The sequence below is a fragment of the Marmota flaviventris genome, chromosome 4 (genome assembly GCF_047511675.1).
Source record: "Marmota flaviventris isolate mMarFla1 chromosome 4, mMarFla1.hap1, whole genome shotgun sequence".
Taxonomy (NCBI): domain Eukaryota; kingdom Metazoa; phylum Chordata; class Mammalia; order Rodentia; family Sciuridae; genus Marmota; species Marmota flaviventris.
The window spans coordinates 24,586,969-24,606,417 of NC_092501.1; the positions used below are offsets into that span (position 1 = coordinate 24,586,969).

At 54.0% G+C, this 19,449-nt stretch overlaps 1 protein-coding gene across 2 annotated transcripts in view; it reads left to right on the forward strand.

Annotated features, from left to right (window-relative positions):
• Positions 1-19,449, forward strand: part of Sh3pxd2a (SH3 and PX domains 2A) — a 217,337-nt gene that overhangs the window by 103,365 nt on the left and 94,523 nt on the right. For both annotated transcript variants that reach the window (XM_027930218.2, XM_071610941.1), the window contains exon 5: positions 5,858-5,949. In XM_027930218.2, the coding sequence (XP_027786019.1) occupies positions 5,858-5,949 (92 nt within the window). The remainder of the gene's footprint in view (positions 1-5,857; positions 5,950-19,449) is intronic.

Here is a 19,449-nt window from a genome sequence, read left to right on the forward strand (position 1 = left end):
GCCTCCAAGAACTGCTCCAGCCCCAACTCCTGCCTCTCCCCCACAGCTGCAGTCCAGTCAGCCAGACCTGAGCAGGCTGTTTCCAGCTAGCCAGGGCTCTGCCCCTTGGCCTGAGCTAATTTGCTTCCTAGGGACACATGCAGCTTCCATAGTGGCCCCTTAGAGATGCCTCGTGTCTCCCAGGGAAGCTGAGCACTCTGCATGCCTCTGCTCTGCACATCTGTCCTCTGCAGGACGGTAACTTCCCCTTGACCTCTTCCCAGATAAGAAGCTCCTGGGTGGGGGGGCACATCTGTTATCCTCCTGTCTTCACTAGCAAGCAGGAAGTGTGGCCCCCAGTGACAGCATCTGCTGACAAGATGAAAAGGTCCCAGGAGAGAAAATTCCTCAGAGGATGACACCTCTTCCAGGCCCCAGTGTCCTGGGATCCCTTGGGAAACAGCTTAAACTGCTACCAAGAAATAGATATGATTGACATTTGAAAAGGAGGGGCTGCTAGGTCCTCGAAAGAGACTCTTGCATTTGAAATACTGTGGCTTACAGAAGTTCCATGAGACCCCAGCTTTCCAGGTAGTGACCTGGGAAGAACAGCCTGGGCAGGTCAGAGGCAGCCCCAAGGCCTGGAGTGCAGTCTACCTTTTACCTGTAAGATTTCTGTTGATTGGCAACTGGCACTTCTAGAAAGAGGGTAATGCCTGATCTTGTGTAAAGAGCAGGACACCCATGGTTGTTTTGCCAAATACAGAACTTTGTCTTTTACCCTGGGACAGACATTACCTAAAGAGCTGAGCTTCAAGGGAGCCAAGGACTGAGCCGTCAGCCAGGCCCCTTCCCATGCCGCTTGCATTTCCAAAGACTAGAGTTTTGCTTCCTGTATCTGTGCAGAGGTCTCAGAGACACATCACGTAGCCCCCGCTCCCCACCCTCCAAACCTGCACCATGATGGGCCTGATGACACCTGCTGCTAAGAAAATGGTTTTGAGGGGGCAAGAACTGGAGACTTTAGGGCAGTTCAGGACTGGAAAGGGGGGGCTCTGGCAGCAAAAGTAGCTGACAGCAAACCTGGATGGCTCTCTTGTGCCTCTTTATCAGTCTGCCCAAACTAGGCACCCGCCACCCACAGCCCTTCCCCGTTTCTCCTGACCTGGTATTAGCCACCTCCCCAGCCCAGATCTCAGAATGGCAGGACTGGAAAGGACTGGAGTTAGCTCAGCCAGCATCCTGCAGGGACGCACATACTTAGAAGCCCCACAGGGTCCTGCTCCCTACCCAGGAGCTGAGGGTGTGAGGTCAGGTTCATTCTGGCCCTTCTGCAACTCAGGGCCTTCGGGACCCTCTGACCTCACCTGAGTCAGAGCCCTGTTAGAAAGTTTCAATCAGATTGATTGACAGATCATGCAGTTGAACTCACTGATAATGGGGCTGTGCATAGCCTTAGTGCCACAGCCTGTTAACACTAGGAGGACCTTCAGGATGTGTCTGATCTGGGTTGGCCCCAGTTGTGTTCCATGAGGTGTCACCAGGAGCAGTTCCAGCTCCACAGTCAGATCCCCATTGCTGGCAGCTGGAAGTTGGCTCCTGATTGTGCCCAGCCAGACTGCGGCACCCATGAGTAATGTTGAGGCAGTAGAGAGCATGTGTCAGCTGGGCACTGTGGTGCATGCCTGGAATCCCAGAGGCTTGGGAGGCTGAAGTAGGAGGATTGTGAGTTCAAAGCCAGCCTCAGCAACTAAATGAGGCCCTAAGCACTTAGAGAGATCCTGTCTCAAAATCAAAAGGGCTGGGGATGTGGCTCAGGGGTTAAACCCCTCTGGGTTCAATTTCCTGTACCAGAGGGAGGGAGAGTGAGAGGAGGAGAGAGAGGGAAAGAGAGCAGGCGTGAGCAGCGTTATCAGTAGAGTAGGGGGTCTAGATTCAGATACCTGAAGCAAAATTTTGATACTTAGAGTATAGCCTTGGGGAACTAAACTCTTTGGGCCTGAGTTTCTTCTATAAATTTGAAATTATCCCCAGACTATTAAAAAAATAATAATAAAAAGAAAGAAAGAAAAGGAAAAAAAAAAAAAACTCTTAGCATTGATGTGATGATTGAATTAGTCATTCCCCAGGACGTCCTTATTGTTACTAAACACTGGCCTAAAGAGGTTCCTGCAGTACTTCCCAGACACTTTTTGCTATGTTACTGAACATGGTGATCTCCAAGGCCAGGATGGCAGTGGGTACAGGGGTGGGGTTGACCTTCAAGGCCCCCCACATTTCACATATGCCAATGGAATTCATTATACCTCATCAAGCAAATTGTTCCATGAGATGTACTTTGGAATTCCAGAGCTACCGTATTTTAACCTGCAAGAAATGACAACCCGAGAGGTGAGGTGAGCTGCCCAGGGCCTCATAGCAAATCCGTAGCTGCAGAATTGGAACAAGAATTAGGGTCTCTGACTCCCATTCCCATGCACAACACTCTTTTCACCCAACGAATGGTGGTGACAATAATGTCATAACAACTAACATTTACTGAGTGTTTACTTAGTGCCAGGCATTGTGCTGAGCTCTTCCTATTCCTCATCTCACTTAACCTCTTAACAGCTAGGTTCCTTGTTGAATCCATTATGCTGAGCTCAGAGAAAGCAAGTAACATATCTGGCACCACACAGCCCATGAATGGTAGAGCCAGGCCCCAAAACCTGGTCTGCCAGCAAACCCCCACACAGTATACCTCATGAATGTCTCGGGCAGAACCTTATCCCTACACCAGGGATGGTACTACCGAAAATACCCATATATCCAGCCCCGTCACCCTGCGTTTCTCAGGATGTCTGAGTTTGAGGTTTCCCGGCCTCGGCTGTGGTTGCTGGCACAGCCCCTGATAGACTGCTCAGCACCAGCCTCTCCTGCCAAATGGTCTTGGCCAGAACTGGCTTTGACGGCAGCTCTGAAGGAAGCTGCTGTGGCCCAAGGGCCTCTTGTCAGCCTGAGATCAGGACAGGCCCTTAAGTGCTCCGTGCAAGGCTCCCTCTTAAAGAAAGATGCCACGGTCAGTCCACCCAAAGGCTCCTTTGTCTGAGGCCCTCACAGCCCACACGCTCGTCCTCTGCCCCCGAACGCTGCTCTCTGCAGGCATGAAGAGCTCCTCTGTTCATAACCACGCAGAGCTGTGAGGCTGGGTGGCAGCACTCGGCTGGCTGGCACCCTGGGCCAGCCAAAGCCTGCCCTCTCCTGCCCTGCGTCCCTCCCTCTGCCTTTGGGAGCTGTGGTCCTGCCCTGTACACAGCCCAGTTTGCCGGCAATGGGTTCCCCACTGCTCCCCCCCACCCCCGTCCCAGCCCTTAGGTCCCCCCTGGGGCCTCCTGCCCTCTGTCCGGAGCCCTTACTCCTCATGTGCCTGACTTCCTTCTCTGACACGTTCTCTTTGTCCCTCCCTCTCTATGTCTGTCTGTCTGTCTCCCTCAATTTTTCTGTTCCTTTTCTTTCTACCCTTCCTGGTGGAGAAAACAGGAACAGCCTGTGCGGTTAAATGCCCCCTTTGGGGACAAAGTCTACCCACCCTATATTCCGAGCAAGGGACTTGACTCTGACGCTTAACTCATTTATAACTTCATACTCCCAACATCCTCGGTGTGCCCATCCTGAACGTCAATCTCCAGGACAAGATGTGGTGACACATCTTTAGCCATGCTATCTGGAGAGCAGGACTAGCCCTCCCCTCCCTATAACAGCAGGGACAGCCCCACGTCCCACACACACCGAAAGCCCTCGCCGTGGTCGGATGAGTGGAAGTGGCACATGGGAGTTCATTGGCATGATGGGCTCTGGGGACCCTTGGAAAGCCAGGGCTCTAGAAGGAAAGTCTGAGGAATTGCAGAGTGGCCTTGCCCCGTCTTGCCTGGCTGGGAGTTTGGCCCTGAGAAGGGCCTCCTGATAGACTGGGTGGCTTTAGGTGACAGACTGGAGAAGAGCAGCTCTGCCAAGAGTCAAGCCACGGCTTCCCCTCCCCTGGGTTCTGCCCGTGCCACCCAAGGCCACACGTGTTTTGTTTTATTTATTTATTTTTGCCTCCTCATCATGTCCCACTGCTATTGGGCATCTGGCTTCACACACTAAAGCCCTGATCATTTATCCATCGTTCATTCACTCATTCATTAAACAATGTCCATTGAGTGCTTGCTGGGCTGCAGACACCCTGCTAGGACCTGGTGAAAATCAACAGAACAGACTAAAATCCCCGCCTACGTGGAGTTTAACCCTGTGTGGTCTTTCCACTCTCCCTAAGAGCCTGCAGACAGGCCTCGTGGCCCTCTGAGCCTCTGTTTCTTCGTCTATAACACAGGGATGGGGATCTTGCTCCCAGGGAGCCATCATGAGGTGGCCACATAGAGAGGCCCACCGTGCTTAGCACAGGATCCACCAGAGAAAGGCATTACATCTGAAGGCCCTCCAGGGACGTGTGGGGTCCTGGGAGGTAGAGGCCTGTGACGGGGTCCTTCCATATGGACCTGGAGACTCCTTATCACACTCCTATGTTCCTGGATTCCAGTTCCAGGTTTCTCTTTCTTTTACTGTCTCCAGCCCTGGGTTCCCTTGTACACACCCCTCAGGTCTGCTTTGGCAGTGATCTCTTCTGTCTCTTTGGCCCAAGGGACCCTTCCTTGCCCCAGTATTTCTCCCCACACTGAAAGGAGGAAGGGGCCCAGGAAACAAGGCTACACCTGGCCTCCCCCCACACCCTGCTTTTGGGTTGGCGGGGCTGCTGCAGGTGTGGAGCACCTGTGGGAGGATAGCACTACCTGAGATCACAGCCCCACCCCTCACACCAGCAGCAGGCTCATCCTCCCGGTCCTCTGGTCCTCCGGGATGACTGGCCTACACTGGCCACACCCTTGCCTTCACTGTCACTCCCCATGGGGTGCCCACTCCTCTCCTCTCTACTTCTCCAAATCCCTCCAGCCAAGGCCAGGCCCACTGTGCTGGAAGCCTTTCACCCCATCGCGGGGCACTGTTCCTCCAGGCATGCCCAGTGTGGCCAGGGAGCCCTCTAGGTCAGGCGCCCCACACCTTCTGTCCTTCACTCTGTGTGCCCAGGCCACATCAACCTTCCTCCAGTTCCTGGAGCCCTCACATTTGAACTCTGCCCACCTTGGGCAGTTCAATTTTTCCCAGGCTTTAGAATTCAGCTACAGAGTCCTTCCTGAAAGCCCCCATCATCTTAGGTCCTGTCAAACTCCATCATAGCTCCCTGTTGTCTTCAGTAGCAGTCAATAAATAATTAATTGCACCATCAGTATTCAGAGGACGTGGCTATCTAGTGCAGCTGGAGAGGGGCTAATGGGAGGTCAGCCTGGTAAGACGAGGCCTCACATTGTCGGGTTCAGGAGCTCAGGCTTATCCTATGAGCAGGAGAAAATCCCTCCAGGGTTCATGCAGAAGGACCAGTCCCCGAGGGCCCTGAGACCTAGGGTTCAGTGTCAATGTGTTTTGCTTGGTTGGCTGCTTAATTGCTCAGCTGGTTGGATGGTTGATTGAATTATTGGCTGGATAGTTGATTGGTTAACTGATTATCTTTTTTATTGTCCAGTTGGTTCATGGAGTATTTAGGTGTTTGTTTAGTTGATTAATTAGTTGGCTGGTTTGTTGGATTTTTAATTGAGATGGACGGATGGATGGATGGATGGATAATAGCTTCAGTCATTGGCTGGTTAAGTCATTGATTGATGGGTGGCTGGTGACTGGCTGGGTGACTATGCCTTCCAAGGCACAGTACTTGAGCCTTCCCATCACTGTTGGCTCATGTGGGCACTCTGGTTTTCCTGTCCCAAGCTCATCACACCTGATGCCATTACTTTCTATCTTTCCACAGGCGCTGGTCCGGCTCCCTCCCCACATTTCACAGTGTGATGAAGTCTTTCGTTTCTTCGAGGCCCGACCTGAGGATGTCAACCCCCCAAAAGAGTGAGTGGAAGCTCAGGCCTCTCCTATGTGCTTGGGAGGTTGAGCCAAAGCCGAGGCCACCCCAGGGAGGCTGAGGATGTGGGAACACAATTGAGGGGGAGCTAGCAATGCCAACCCGGCTAAGGAATGGCATGTCAAAGGAACAAGGGACTTTTTATTCCTCAGGATCCTTTCTACCAAAGATTGCTCCTAATTTCTCTTTGCTCTCGTGCTGGAAAGTGAGGGTGTGTCTACATTTGTGGAGTAGGTGTTCCTAAAACTCTTTTGTAGCTCACAGACTTGTTAGAAGGAGCAGACAAAATAGCAGAAAACGTGACGATCCTGCTGCTCAGGTGCCATTCAGGGTTAGCGGTCATTGCTCGTAACTGTTAAGGTTACCATTTTCCCAGCTGACATGCAGGCACAGGCCGCACATTCTGCCCAGGAGGAAAACCCACCTGCTGAAGAGCTGGGCGCTGCCACAGATTTGAGTACGGATCATAAAAAATAATGAAGAATTCCCAAGATTGTTTTTAGCTGTAGCATTTTATGATTGACATTAGTAGCCCTGTTGACACAGTTGAATACTGTGGCCCGGTGAGGTCAGCTGGTTTTACCAAAGTCACACATGGGTTGGGTACGTGACAGGCATGAGACTTGGAAGTGCCCAGTGGCCTGGGAACCAGATGTCTCCTCATTTGGAGAGAAAAGGCAGAATACACTGGAGTCATGATACCCTGGGCCTGGCAGTCAAGATGGCACACCTCATCATGCTGGGTTCCCACATATCTGACTAAAGTCCAACCTGATGGCCACCTCTCTCCTCAGGGCAGCTTCCTCCTCTACAGTCCCCACCAGAGGCTCTCAATAGAGAGAGAAATCATTTCCACTGTGCAGCCCCCGCTCTATCCTGAAATGTAAACACGGATCTGGTAACAGCATATTTTGACTCCAGGGCGACTGCAGAGTGGCTTATCAAATTATCAAAGCCTGTGGATTTAATTGGAATTTTGCAGATAACCTCGGTCTCTTTCAAGTGTGCTACTCTCAGGGAGCCTCGGGATTTCATGGGGCTGAGGCGGGGGGATGTCTTCTTCCTTTTCCATCTTACAGGGAAGACAAAGTCTGCGACAGCACAGGCTTGGTGGGGGAGGTGAGCAGCAGCCCCTGGGCTTTGATCCCTTTTCTGGCTTCTGTTTGGAGAGCCAGGCCCCTCGGTGGCAGCCAGCGATTCATCTTCAAGATCATTGGCCCAGTGCACAAAGGACGCTCTACACAGACGCCTCTGATGGGCTTGGCACAGAGTCATGGTGGTCCTGCCTCTTCATGTGGCGACCCCAGGAAGGTTGCTGTGAGTCCCATGTCCCCTCCTCTCACTGTGAACAGTGGCTGCCACATACCACTGCAGTGAGCCTTTTCGGGACCCCTGGCTCAGACCCCAAGCCCCAGCATTCTTGTAGACTAATTTATCTGCGTCACATCCGCCACCCAACTCACAGCAAACCCTGTGGGCACTCTCTTCAGAACACATCCATGCTGGACCCAAGTCTCCCCACCTCCCCTGCCTGATCATCCCTGCTTCTCCCTGGCTCCCTATGATCAGATCATGTCCCTGTCCTGCTCCAAATCCCTCTATCATTCAGAGTCCAGTCTGCCTGCACCTGCCCTCTGAGCACACCTGTGGCCAACCCCAGGCTACGCAGTTGTGAAGTGTGGGCAGCAAGACCTGGCCTGGCACGCTGAGCCCCCAGGAGAGCCCCCCAGCCTGCTCCACTCTGCCTTCCAGTCTTTACCTATTAGCTTCTTGGTGCAGCTGGCCCTGGCCTCCCTGTTTGAACTCCCCAGCACTTACTTGCCCCTCCCCAGCCTCCTCTTTCTTTATAGAAGCAACTGTCTCACTTGTGACCTGTTCTCTGACAGCTGTGGTCTGAATGTGGGAGCCCCCCCAAATTCAGTGTTGAAACCTAATACTCAAAGAACAGTATTAGGGTGAAAGGCCACTAGGGAGTAAGTCACAAGGGCTCTACCCTCACAAATTGGATTAGTGCCCTCATAAAAGAGGTTCAAGTGAATCCCCTTGCTCTTTCCATCATGTGAGGACACAGCTGGAATGTCCTACCTATGAGGTATGGGCCCGCACTAGACACCAAATTTGCTGGTACCTACCTTCATCTTGGCTTTCCATCTTCCAGTGATAAGCAGTGAATTTCTGTTGTTCATAAATTACCTGGTGTAAGATATTTTGTTATAGCAGCCTGAGCAGACTGATACTATCTGTGTTTGTTTGTTATTTATCCCTCCCACTAGAAGGCATGCTCCAGGTGAGTAGGAACTTGGACCTCCCCTACTCACTACTACATGCCCAGTGCCCAGGGTAGTCCTGGTCCAGAGCAGATCATCAGGAAGAATCTGTCAAATGAGTGACTGATGTCATTCAGTTTTTATTATAGTCTTACATGGTAGTTATGACTATGATGTGATTTTACACATCATGACTTTTTGGTACTGAGAATTGAACCTAGGGATGCTCTACCACTGAGTTACATCCCCATCCCTTTTTATTTTTATTTTGAGACAGGGACTTGCTATGTTACTGAGGCTGGCCTCAAACTTGCAATCCTCTTGCCTCAGCCTCCCCAGTAGCTGAAATTACAGACCTGCACCACCAAGCCTGGCTCAGACTTACTCTTTTAACCACGCCCTAACCCACCTCCTAGTTTATGTCTCCAAAGGTTTTGCAGTACCTCAGCTGGACCCTTCCTGAGCCAGGGCTGGTGGAGTCTCCTCAGTCCCTTTGTGAGGAGGGTATGGTCTTAGTCCATGTGAGCTGCTATAACAAAACTCCCTAGATCAAGTGGCTTACGAGCAACAGAAATTCATTCCTCACAGTCTGGAGTCTGGAAGTCCTAGATCAAGCCACCTACAGATCCAGTGTCTGGTGAGGACCTGCCTCTGGCTTCATAGGTGGCCATCTTTACCATAGCCACCTCTCCTCCCATGGTGGATGAGCAAACAAACCGTCTGGGGTCTCTCTCTCTCTCTTTCTCTCTCTCTCTCTCTCTCTCTCAATATTTTTTTTAGTTGTGGATGGACACAATATCTTCATTTTATTTATTTATTCTTATGTGGTGCTGAGGATCGATCCCAATGTCTCATGCATGCAGGGCAAATGCTCTACCGCTGAGCCACAACCCAGCCCCTCTGGGGTCTCTTTTATAAGGCACTGATCCCTTCCATGGCACTCCTCCATCATGAGCTAATCCCCTCCTAATGCCATCACTCTGGCATTAGGATTTCATACATGAATTTAAGGGGGACACAGGAAGTGTTCTCATTCTTGGAAGATGAGTAGGAGTGTGTGTGTGTGCATGGGTGTGTGTGCACATGCACACTGGTGTGAGCCTCCTGACAGGGAGGGAGGAGCAGAGGGGGAAGGGATGAGTCTGCCTCCTTGCTCTTTCCCTCTGTCCCCTGCACAATATTATTTCATTTAAATCTCAGAGTACCCCATGGAGGCAGAATTATTGTCCCCATTAGACCAATGGGGAAATAGAGGTGGTGGCAGTTACAGGGCCACCCAGGCTACACAGTTGAGAAGTGTGGGGAGCAAGACCTTGAACCCAGGATGCCTGCCTGGGAAGCCTGGCCACCGTCCTGTCAGCCCATGAAGCTGGCAGGAATGCAGCCTGGGTGGACTAGCGTTTTTTCTGATAATGAGGGTGAACCTGACCAGGTGAGGTGATATACCTCGTGTGCCCCAGCCCCGTCACCCCTGTGTATGATCTCCCTACCCAGCAAAGCATCCTGAGGCCAACACTGCACTAACCCAGCCTCCTAGGTTTGCTCTGTTTGAACTCCGGAGTTTCTCTCCCTGGCTCCTGGACAGAGGGGCCAGGTGTCACCTGGCCTGGCTTCTGCAGCCCCAAGGGGTACCCCTCAAGCATGGAGCCTCTCTGCTCTGATCTCCCTAGATGCTGCTGGACATGTGGTGTCCTTATGGCCAATGAGGACTAGTCTAGCAGGACCTACACCGTGGTCAACCAGCTGACCCAGAGATCACCCCTTTGTGTTCCACTTTAAATCCTCATCCAATGCAAACGATGAATCTAGAAGGTTCTCAGAGGGAACTCAGAGCCAGGTCTGAGGATGCAGCTTCCTGTTGGAGAAGGATCAGGGCAGGTGCCCCACCCCCCAGGCCTGTGACCTGCCTTCGCATCTCTGCAGTGCCCTGGCCCCCTGCCACTCCCTGGCTCTTAGCTTGCCAGCTGCTGGCTCCACCCCCATGCTGTGCCCGGCTCCCCCTCCCCGGAGCAGCCGCCCTCCCCAGCCACCTGGGCCTGGCCTGCTCTGCCCTCAGCCTCCAGCTGCCAGTCCAGGGAAAGCCCCCTAAAACCAGCTACCTCAGGCTGGCACCAGCCACCCCAACTCTGCTTATGGATCTCTCCCGACTACGTGGGGTCCAGTCTCTGTGCCCCAAGGGCCTGATACCTCATAAGTGTTGTTTGGTTGCCGATCTGTGCCCAAGCAAAACCAGGCCATTGAGCTGTTATACACTGGACTGCCCCCCCTCCAGGGGCAGGCCTGGACTGCCCTCAACCCTGCTGGTGGTCAGAACTCTGGTTCAGAGGCCAACCCTGTTCCTTGCCCCAGGTGAGTGGCACAGCCCATCCATGCCTCAGTTTCTTTATCTGTAGAGTGGGATAACAGTTCCTGCCTCAGCCTGAAAAATGTGACAAGACCCCATCTCAAAATAGAAAAGACTGGGGTGTAGCTTGGCAGTAGGGCACTTGCCCAGCATGTGTCAGGCCCAGGTCCCCAGTACTGCAACAAGAAAGAGGAAGGAAGGGAGGGAGGGAGGGAGGGAGGGAGGGAAGAAGGAAGGAAGGAAGGAAGGAAGGAAGGAAGGAAGGAAGGAAGGAAGGAAGGAAGGAAGGAAGGAAGGAAGGAAGGAAGGAAGGAAGGAAGGAAGGAAGGAAGGAAGGAAGGAAGGAAGGAAGGAAGGAAGGAAGGAAGGAAGGAAGGAAGGAAGGAAGGAAGGAAGGAAGGAAGGAAGGAAGGAGCGTGAACAACACTGGTACAAGGCAGCACCGCCAGCACCCAGGGTCTGCTGTCGTTACAGCAGCAAGGGCATCGGTCTACATCCCCACCTCCCATATACATTTATCCACCACTGAAGCCACATACTTGCCATGTGTCCCCACAGAGCTGTTATTCCAGCCTCCCGTCACCACTGCTGGCCTCTGCTTTTGGGCCAATCCCATGGGTAGGGGTGCACCAGCACTTGGCACCCCCACATTGCAGACAGGACGTGGAGGCTGAGCTGGCATGCCTCCCTCTTGTCACCCAGTGTCTGCTTGTCCAGCTGGCTGTCAGCCCCCTGGCCTGGGAGCTCACAACTAGTGACCTCCTCTGTGACAGCCCCTGTGGCATGGAAGGTGGTCCGGAGGGTGTCCTGCTTCCTCCTGCCCCCTCTCAGCTCCAGGCCCAGGCCTGTCCCTCAGCTCATGTGTTCCTGTCCAAGCTAGACGGGATTCTGATTGAATTCTTGAAATTGCATGAGGAGCAGAGCCTTGCTAAACTGGTTTTTGTTCCTCAGCCCCAGAGCCCCAGAGCCACCCTCTGTTGTGGCCTGGAACAATGCCCCAATGTTCAGAGGGACCCGGGGTGAGAGGTGATGGGCCCTTGCCAGATCAGGATCACTCCTGCCCCAGCCTGGCATAGGCCAGCTTCCATCAGGGCCAGGGGCTGGGGCGCTGCTGGGAAAGCCCCTGCCCAGCCCTCACGCCCTGAGGCAGAGTCCACCCCAACATCCTTGCCACCTGCCCTGCCCTTGGGACACAGGGACAGGACACAGGGGGCATCCCATGAGGAGGTCTGATGCGGCCAGAGTGCTGGGGTGGAAAGCTGGGCCAGAGCTGGTTAAGGAGGCCGAGGGGCTGGCCTGGAGGTGCCGAGCAGGCGCTGAGCACCTGTGACGGCTGAAGAGGCCAGACTCCAGGAGCTTCACCTCTCTGCAGACGTGTCACCCCCTCCCCGGCCCCCACCTTGACATTTCGGGAGGAGTGTGAGGACAGACTCCAGGAGAGGAGAAGGGAGGGCAAGCCTGGCCTTAGAGGCCCAGCAGGAAGACCCAGCTCAAAGGCAGGTGTGGCAGCACAGCCGGGCAGCACTGGTCCCAGAGGATTTTGGGGCCTGTCCTGCTCAGAACGCTGTTTGTTGCTGGGCTTGTGTCTGACGGCTAACATCTGGAGTTAGAGTCCAGCCTGCCCCAGTGAGCAGCACCGATGACATGGCCTTTCCTTCTCTATAAGTCGCAAAGTCATATCTCAGATGCAGCTAAGGATGACCTGAGGTGACATGTATGGAGCACACAGCAAGGTGCTGAGTCAAGTCCTCCTCCTCCTCTCTTCCTCTTGGGGGCTGGGGGTGGGCAATGGAAAGTCATAGGGAGAGCCCTGGAGGGAGGGAATCTCTGCTACAGCCTTCCCTCACTCCGCAGGTAGTTATTGAGCACCTACTGTGTGCCAGGGACTGCGAAGGCCAATGAACTCAAAGCTTAAGGCCGTCGTTCAGTTAAAAATCTTAAACTGAGTTGAATTAATGGCTGTCAACACCCAGCTCTGCCTGTGGCCTTGAATGAATTACTTCTCTTCAGGTCTTAGTTCCCGCATCTGTGCACAGGGCCAACCGCACCACTGGGCAAGGCCGTTGTGGGCTCCAAGGGATGCGTATAAAATGCCTCTGGCATCCCTGGCCTGTCCAGATGCTCAGTCAGCAGGCCTGGGCTTTCTTCCCCCTCTACCCACCCAGGCCAGGGTCCAGAAGAGCTGCTTATCAAAGGCATGAATGGAAGTGGGTGGGGCTAAAGAAGAGAGCAGGACAAGCTCACTGAGACCTTGGCCTCAGGAGCGCCCCCATGCCCCCCATGCCCCTCAATGCTGACTGTCGGTGGGTGAGGCTGCTCCCTTCACCCCGTCCTACCAGGCACCCCGCTGGCACTGGGAACTCTTGGCATCCCACATTCCTGGATTGGGAATTTGGGTAGAGAACCAGCCCACCCCATGCTTGCCTGAGCTCTGGCCAGACCCTCATGAGCAGGACGGTTCAATGCACCCTGCTCATCTGGTGAGGGATATGGGCCAACCTGTCCTTGCAGCTACCCCGTAACCTCCTCCCTCGCCTCTGGCCACTGCACAAATAGCTTCTTTATGCTGATGGTTGAGAGAGCCAGCTGGATCTAGGGGCTGTGGGTCCGAGGGAGGCTGGGAGAAGAGGGGCATGGAATTTTATGTAAGTAAACCCTTCATCCTGGGTGGCCAGGTGGCAAGAAGGTGCCCACAGGAAACCATCTACCCAACTTGAAAGGGACATTAGCTCTGTGGAGCAAGGACTTCCATGGGTCTGCTGCCGTGCTGGGCAGACAAACTGGAGAGGAGTGGATTCAAAACTGTCTGGGCTCAGCTCCTACAGCTAAAGCCCACGAGGACCACCTCCACGGACAGCTCTGGGGACCGCCTCAGGGTTTTCAGTTCTCCCAAGCAAGGGCAGAAGAGAATTATCAGGGAAGGGTCCTGTTATGGAGGAGTAGCTGGGTCCCCCATTACTTTCGCAGTCTCATGCTTTCTGTGTTTCCCTGAATCCTCAGCCCTGGGTGGGTGGTCCTGGTGTGCAGGTGCTCAAGGTCCCCACATGCCCACTCCTCACTCCCAAGGCCCATAGTGTCCTCTGAAGCCTCTCAGAGCCCTAAACCTGCTCTGCTATTGACACGTTCCTGGTGGCCTCACTTCCCCTGAACTCATCAGGGCTGCCCTCTGAGTAACTGTTCCCTGGGCAGAGCTGGAGCTACAGCCTAGGTCGTGGGCTATTTGGAGCAGGGATCTCTGTTGCCACCCAGGCAGGAAGCACTGGGTCAGTCAAGCACTTTTTGAGCATCGTTGTGAGGTGTGGGGACTGGACATAGCTGAGCCCCCACCTATGGCTCCTTCAGCTCCTTCTGAGTGGCCGGGGAATTGTTGAAACTCCCAAAGCCAGAGTTCCTGCACATATTAAAATGGGGCTTAGCACAGCGGCTGATCCAGTGGGGAAGACAGAAAAGAAACAAGTGGTTATGTAGGTACAGGGCCATCTGCATCTATAGGCCAGCCTGGGCAGGTGGGCGGGGGGCTTCCCTGAGGAGGTGGCATCCAAGCTGAGACTGAGGACAGAACCAGCTCCTCAAGAGGGGATGGCAGAGGAGGGCCTCCAGGCCAGAGGAAGTCCCTGAGGCTGCAGCAGCTTCCAGGATTGGAAGAAATTCCGTCTCCTGAAGGATGAATAAGGGGATTTTCTGAGAAGAGATGGGCCTGAGGCGTTCATTAACCATTTCCATACTTCAGCATCAGGTGAGAGTGCAGAATCTGGGGATCTCCAGGGTCCCCCCTGCTGCTGACGTTCTATGTCTTTCTGGACTAGTTGGCTATTATAGTGGTCCAAACAGGCAGCAGGCAGTGGTCTGGAGTGGGACTGCTGGCTGTGGGAATGGGAAGCATTCATAGACAAATGTACCCATTTTGGCAGGCACCTTCCCTGCCTATTGAGTCCAGCAGCCAGGTTGAGTGGTCACCTTGGAGATCATCATGGAGATCATGCAGCCCCTTCCCCATCATAGGTTCTGTAACTTGGGTCTTGAGCTTGCCTGGAGTTCCCACACCATTCTAACTTTGCATCCCAAGCCACTCAGTTTGAGACATTTGTGTGTGTGTGGCTCCACCTGGTGGCAACAGTGGATGTTACAGCTACAGAGCCTGCAGATCCAGATGATTGTCTGGCAAAGGTGTGTGCCACAGCTTGAGCGTGATTTGCCTTGTTTAACCAGCAGCGCTCTTCTGTGAGGCTCATGATCCTTTTTGAAAGTGAGAATTGGCTGCTCAGATTGGTTCCATAACCTCTCAGCTAGTAAGTGGCAGAGGCTGCATTCAGAACCTAAGACACCCAACACCAAGTCTGCACTCCAGACGACCACACAGGGCTGCAGAAAAGAGAAGCCCTTGAACCACGCCAGGGTGATTAGCTCTAAATTTCAAAATGAGACCTTTCACCTGACAAAAAGGGCTCCCTGCTTGCTGTGGTGACCGGGAGCTGCTAAGCTGAAGGTCGAGTGGAAGGGACGTTCTATGGATAAGGATCTCTTAACGAAGATCCAGGCTCTTGCCCAGCCACAGCCCTGAAAAGATACAAAGCTCAGGGAACCCCAAGGGCCAGCCCAGGCTCCCCACAGCAGCTGGTTGAGACTCTTCCCTTAGCTCAGGGGGCTCCCTGCTCTGGAGCCAGACCTCTACAGAGCTTCCTGGTGGGTACAGGCTCCCCTGATAGAATGGACAGGGAGGCTGGTTCTGGAAGCATCCAGAAAAGCCAATCCCCCTCCCACAAATCACAGGCTGAGCCCTTAATCCCTCTCCTGCCCTCTAATACGCGGCCCATTTGCCACCCAGAGACTCACAAGGGCCTGCAGATGGCCTTATGCAACACAGCCCAGAGCTCCCACCGAGAGGCTGTTTTGGTGGAGCCTGGCTAAGTGTTAGGGCCAGAGGGAGATTTTTTTTTTCCTAAACAGCTTTATTAATGTATAATTTACATACTATCCAGTTCACTTGTGTTAAGATTCCCTTATGATTATACATTTCTAGTTGGGCGGCCATCACTACAGTCTAATTTCAGAACATCTCCATCACCCCCAAAAGGATCCCAGAGGGAGGTTTTCAATTCATCCAAAACTCCAGTGTTTGGGAGCTCCAGTAACATCCCTCCCTCTGCTTCTACCTGAGAAGACAAAGTGCTGTGTGCAGGTACTGAGTGCCTGCCCCACCCACTCTGGTTGCTAGACCTCCAGGAATTCTAGCCACTGCTCTGTCCCTTGCACAAACTGCTCCAAAGCCCAGGTATAGGCCCATCAGATTACTGATGCAGCCCTAAGGTGGGCTGACCTTTGAGTGGAGGCCCAGGGTGGAAGGGATATGTACCCATTGGGGCAGGCACCTTCCCTGCCTATTGAGTCCAGCAGCCCAGTTGGGTGCTCACCTTGAACTTTATACACAGCCCCAGGTAGTTAGGCTCCCAGGACGGCAGAGAAACACCTCAAATGCAATGCTTAGTCTCGCCAAACTTCTCAGAAGGCCGGCAGGCACAGGCAGCAGACTAACAGGCCAAGCCACAAAGATGCCCAACTTGTACCCAAGTGGCAGGGGTCCCGGCAGCCCAGTTATTTAGCAAAAAATAAGAAGCTGATTGTCAGTTTGGTTTCTTATGATCATTTTTTCCTCTCAAGATGCTCCCAGGGAAGAAATTGGCAGAGTGGTTAAGAGGAGTGGCCTTGGAGTTACTGGTCTAGGCTAGATCCTGCCTAGGTCCCTTGCCAGCTGTGTGTCAGGTGGGGCAACCTTTAACCCCCACCTAAACTCCGCTCACTCACCCCCACTAGGCCTCCTGCCCCACCGCTGCCCCTGCCTCCAACACTGGGCCTTAGGTGTGGCCCATACCAAGGATGTAATTCAACAGCTCAGCATCCAGCTTCCCTGAGAAGCTGTGGTTCCCTGAGGACCAGGACAGCCTCTGTCTGGGCCTCACTGTGTTCCTCCAGCCAGCTGAAGGCTGAGCACAGTAGGTGTCCAATAAATAGAGGTGGATGACTCTGAGCCTTATTATCCCCAGGAATATGACAGGGACAATAGGAGTTATTGTAAGGTCTAGAAGGGTAACGAGAGCTATTTTTTGAATGCTCACGTGGGCCAGCACTTTTCTGAGCAATATACCTGTTTTAACTCTTAGATTTACACCTATCCTATGAAGAGGGATAGTTATTTTCCCCAGTTTATTCATAAAGCCACTAAGGCAGAGAGGTCACATGACTTACAGAGCTGGTAAGTGGCCACGATGGGCTGGCTTTTTGCCACTGGCTCTTTCTGGCTCTTCCCCATCCTGCCATGAAGTTCAGCAAGTGCTTGGCACAGGGTGGCACATGGTGGCATGGGATCATAATGACCGGGACCTGCTGGTACTAATGCTATTGTTGAAGAGCAAAGCCAGAGACACAGCTAAACCAGGCAGCTGTGTGGCTTGGCGTTTCTGGAGCCATTGGAGCAGGATGTCCTCGCATCTGTAGGGTGCTGTCCCAGTGAGAAGCAGGAGTGGGAGGTCACCTCCAGTCCCAGTCTTGAGGGCATAAAGCTCCTCAGACATCATCCATCTAGCCCTGGCAGGTTACACGGCCCAGACAGGGGGACAGATTGGCCTGAGGTCAGAGACACTGGACCAGCCTCAGGCATTTTAGCTCAAAGTCCAGGGCTCTTTCTGGCTCTTGGAGCATCTCCACGGCTGGTGTGTTGGAGGCTGCCCACGGGCCCAAGGTGAGCTCATAAGGAGACTTGAACTGGAGACAGATAAGAGGGCCACTGATCTGCCTGGCCTGGAGCAGGAGCTACGTCATGCTGGGGTCTGACTCCATTAGGCAGAGGCAGATTCCAGTTAGAGAAGCTGGACCTGCAGGCTGAAGAATGGAAATTCTCGGGGCACCTCGGCCTGTGCAGGAAAGGTCACTTGTGGACCTAGCTACCTGGTCAGGGACCTCAGAGAACTGCATGGCTGCAGGCAGCTGCTTTGGGAGCCCAAGGACAAAGGACATATCTCTCCCACGTCAGCTCCCCCCCTGCACTATGCCCAGCCCTACCAACTATGAGGACATTATTGGTCAGGTAGGGGACACTTCATGTCCCCTGAGATACAAAATAATTCCAGGAGAGGTAGGTGTCTTGGTATGGAATCCTCCAGAAGCTGATCTGAGGATGAGGATTCAAGTTTGTCTGGGAGGTGAGAGCAGGAGCCCACAGTGCGGTGTAAGACAGGAAGGGAAGCAGCGGGCGCCAGTCACCAGCTTTCTCCTGCAGGGCCACCGCAAGGGCAGGGTGCAGGGCATCCACACACCCGTTTACAGCCCTTCCACACAGCAGCCAGGGGGGCTTGCCAAAGAGCCATGGTGAGATCAACTCTGGTGGCTTTCCAGTGTGCTTCGGGTAACTTTCAAGAGCCCTTGGTGTCCTGTGACTGGCGAGCCTGGTCCCCAACCCCACCTCCCTAGCTCCCAACCTTCCCACCTCTGCCATCTGCCGCTCATGTTCTCCTTTGCCCCTCACCTCCTCACACCTTGCCTGTCCTCATTCAGCCGCCTTTCCTCTTCGTTCTCTGCATGGCTCCTGTGGCACCGCATCAGTTTGCTGACTTGGTCGCCTCTGCTCCCCAGGGGCAGGAGTGAGGCCGATTTCTTCTAACCTGTGACCCTGAGGCATGGCACCCAGTAGGTGCTCAGCACATCCCTGTGAACTGGGAGAGTACCAGGACTAAGTGAAGCAGCTGGCTGGTGCTACAGGGAGGGGCCCACCCCCACCCCCACCCAGGGCCCACTCCCACTCAGCTAAGGCTCCAGGCTGAGACCTTTGTCACTCGCTGACTGTGGAAACTAGCCTGTGATCACCTGAGGTCGTTGCTGGCCAAGGTTATCAGGAAGTCCCACCTGGAGGAGGCCAGGCCCTGCATCTCTCTTCCCAGGAGGGCAGCATATCAGGGACAGTGGCTGAACATGAGGTCATCAAGCAGGTCCCTTAGAGATGCTCCAGCGGGGGGCAGAGGGGACCCGGGAGAGGGTGTGGGACCTGTTGGGGTCATGTGCATGGGGAAGGCTGTCTAAAAGAGCAGGCCTCCCAGGGGACTTCTGTCAAACGGGGATAAAGGAAGCTGCCACATAGGCACATTGTGAGGACACAGACTAAAGTGTGTCCGGGACTCGGTCTGGTGCTTGGCAAAGGGAGAAGGCTCCACAAACGTAGAGCTCTCGTCATAACAGCCAGGGAATAATAACACCAACACCAGATGTACTCCCCACCCGCCTTTGGGAGGGCCACGCAGGTGGGGCGAGCCACTCCGTGGTGGCTCCATCCTAGATCTGGCCCACGGCTTCCCTCCCCTCGTGTCCACTCTGGAGTCGCTCTGGGGCTCAGGCCTGCTCCTTGGCAGCAGAAGCTCCGAGGACATTACTTGGTGGAGGATGCAGGCAGAGGGCCAGGGCTGGCCTGCTGGCATCTGGAATGGTGTCCTGGTCAGCAGCGACTTCTCTCTAGTGCCGTTGTGCCCACCCAGAGAAGAGGGTGCAGCGTGGACAGGACACAGGTGGAGGAGGACAGGGACAAGAAGGGTCACCAGGGCTCCCAGGTCGCCCCTCCTGCCACAAGAGGGACACAGGCCTGTGTGTGGCAGGGAGCTGGTGACATTGCCAGAGCCCTCAGCCAGAGGCCTCGCCTTGGGGATCCAACAAATCAGGTGCAGCGTTCACCCCACAGCCAAATAGAAAGGGTGACGATGGAGAGCAACAGGAACTTTCATCAGCATGGTTCTCCCTGGCAGCTGAGGGGACCCGCATCCTAGCCCTGTCTTGGAGGCTGACAGTGACTTTGAGGTTTTACAGAAAGTGGGGGTGCCTAGCTGGAGGCTTTTTAC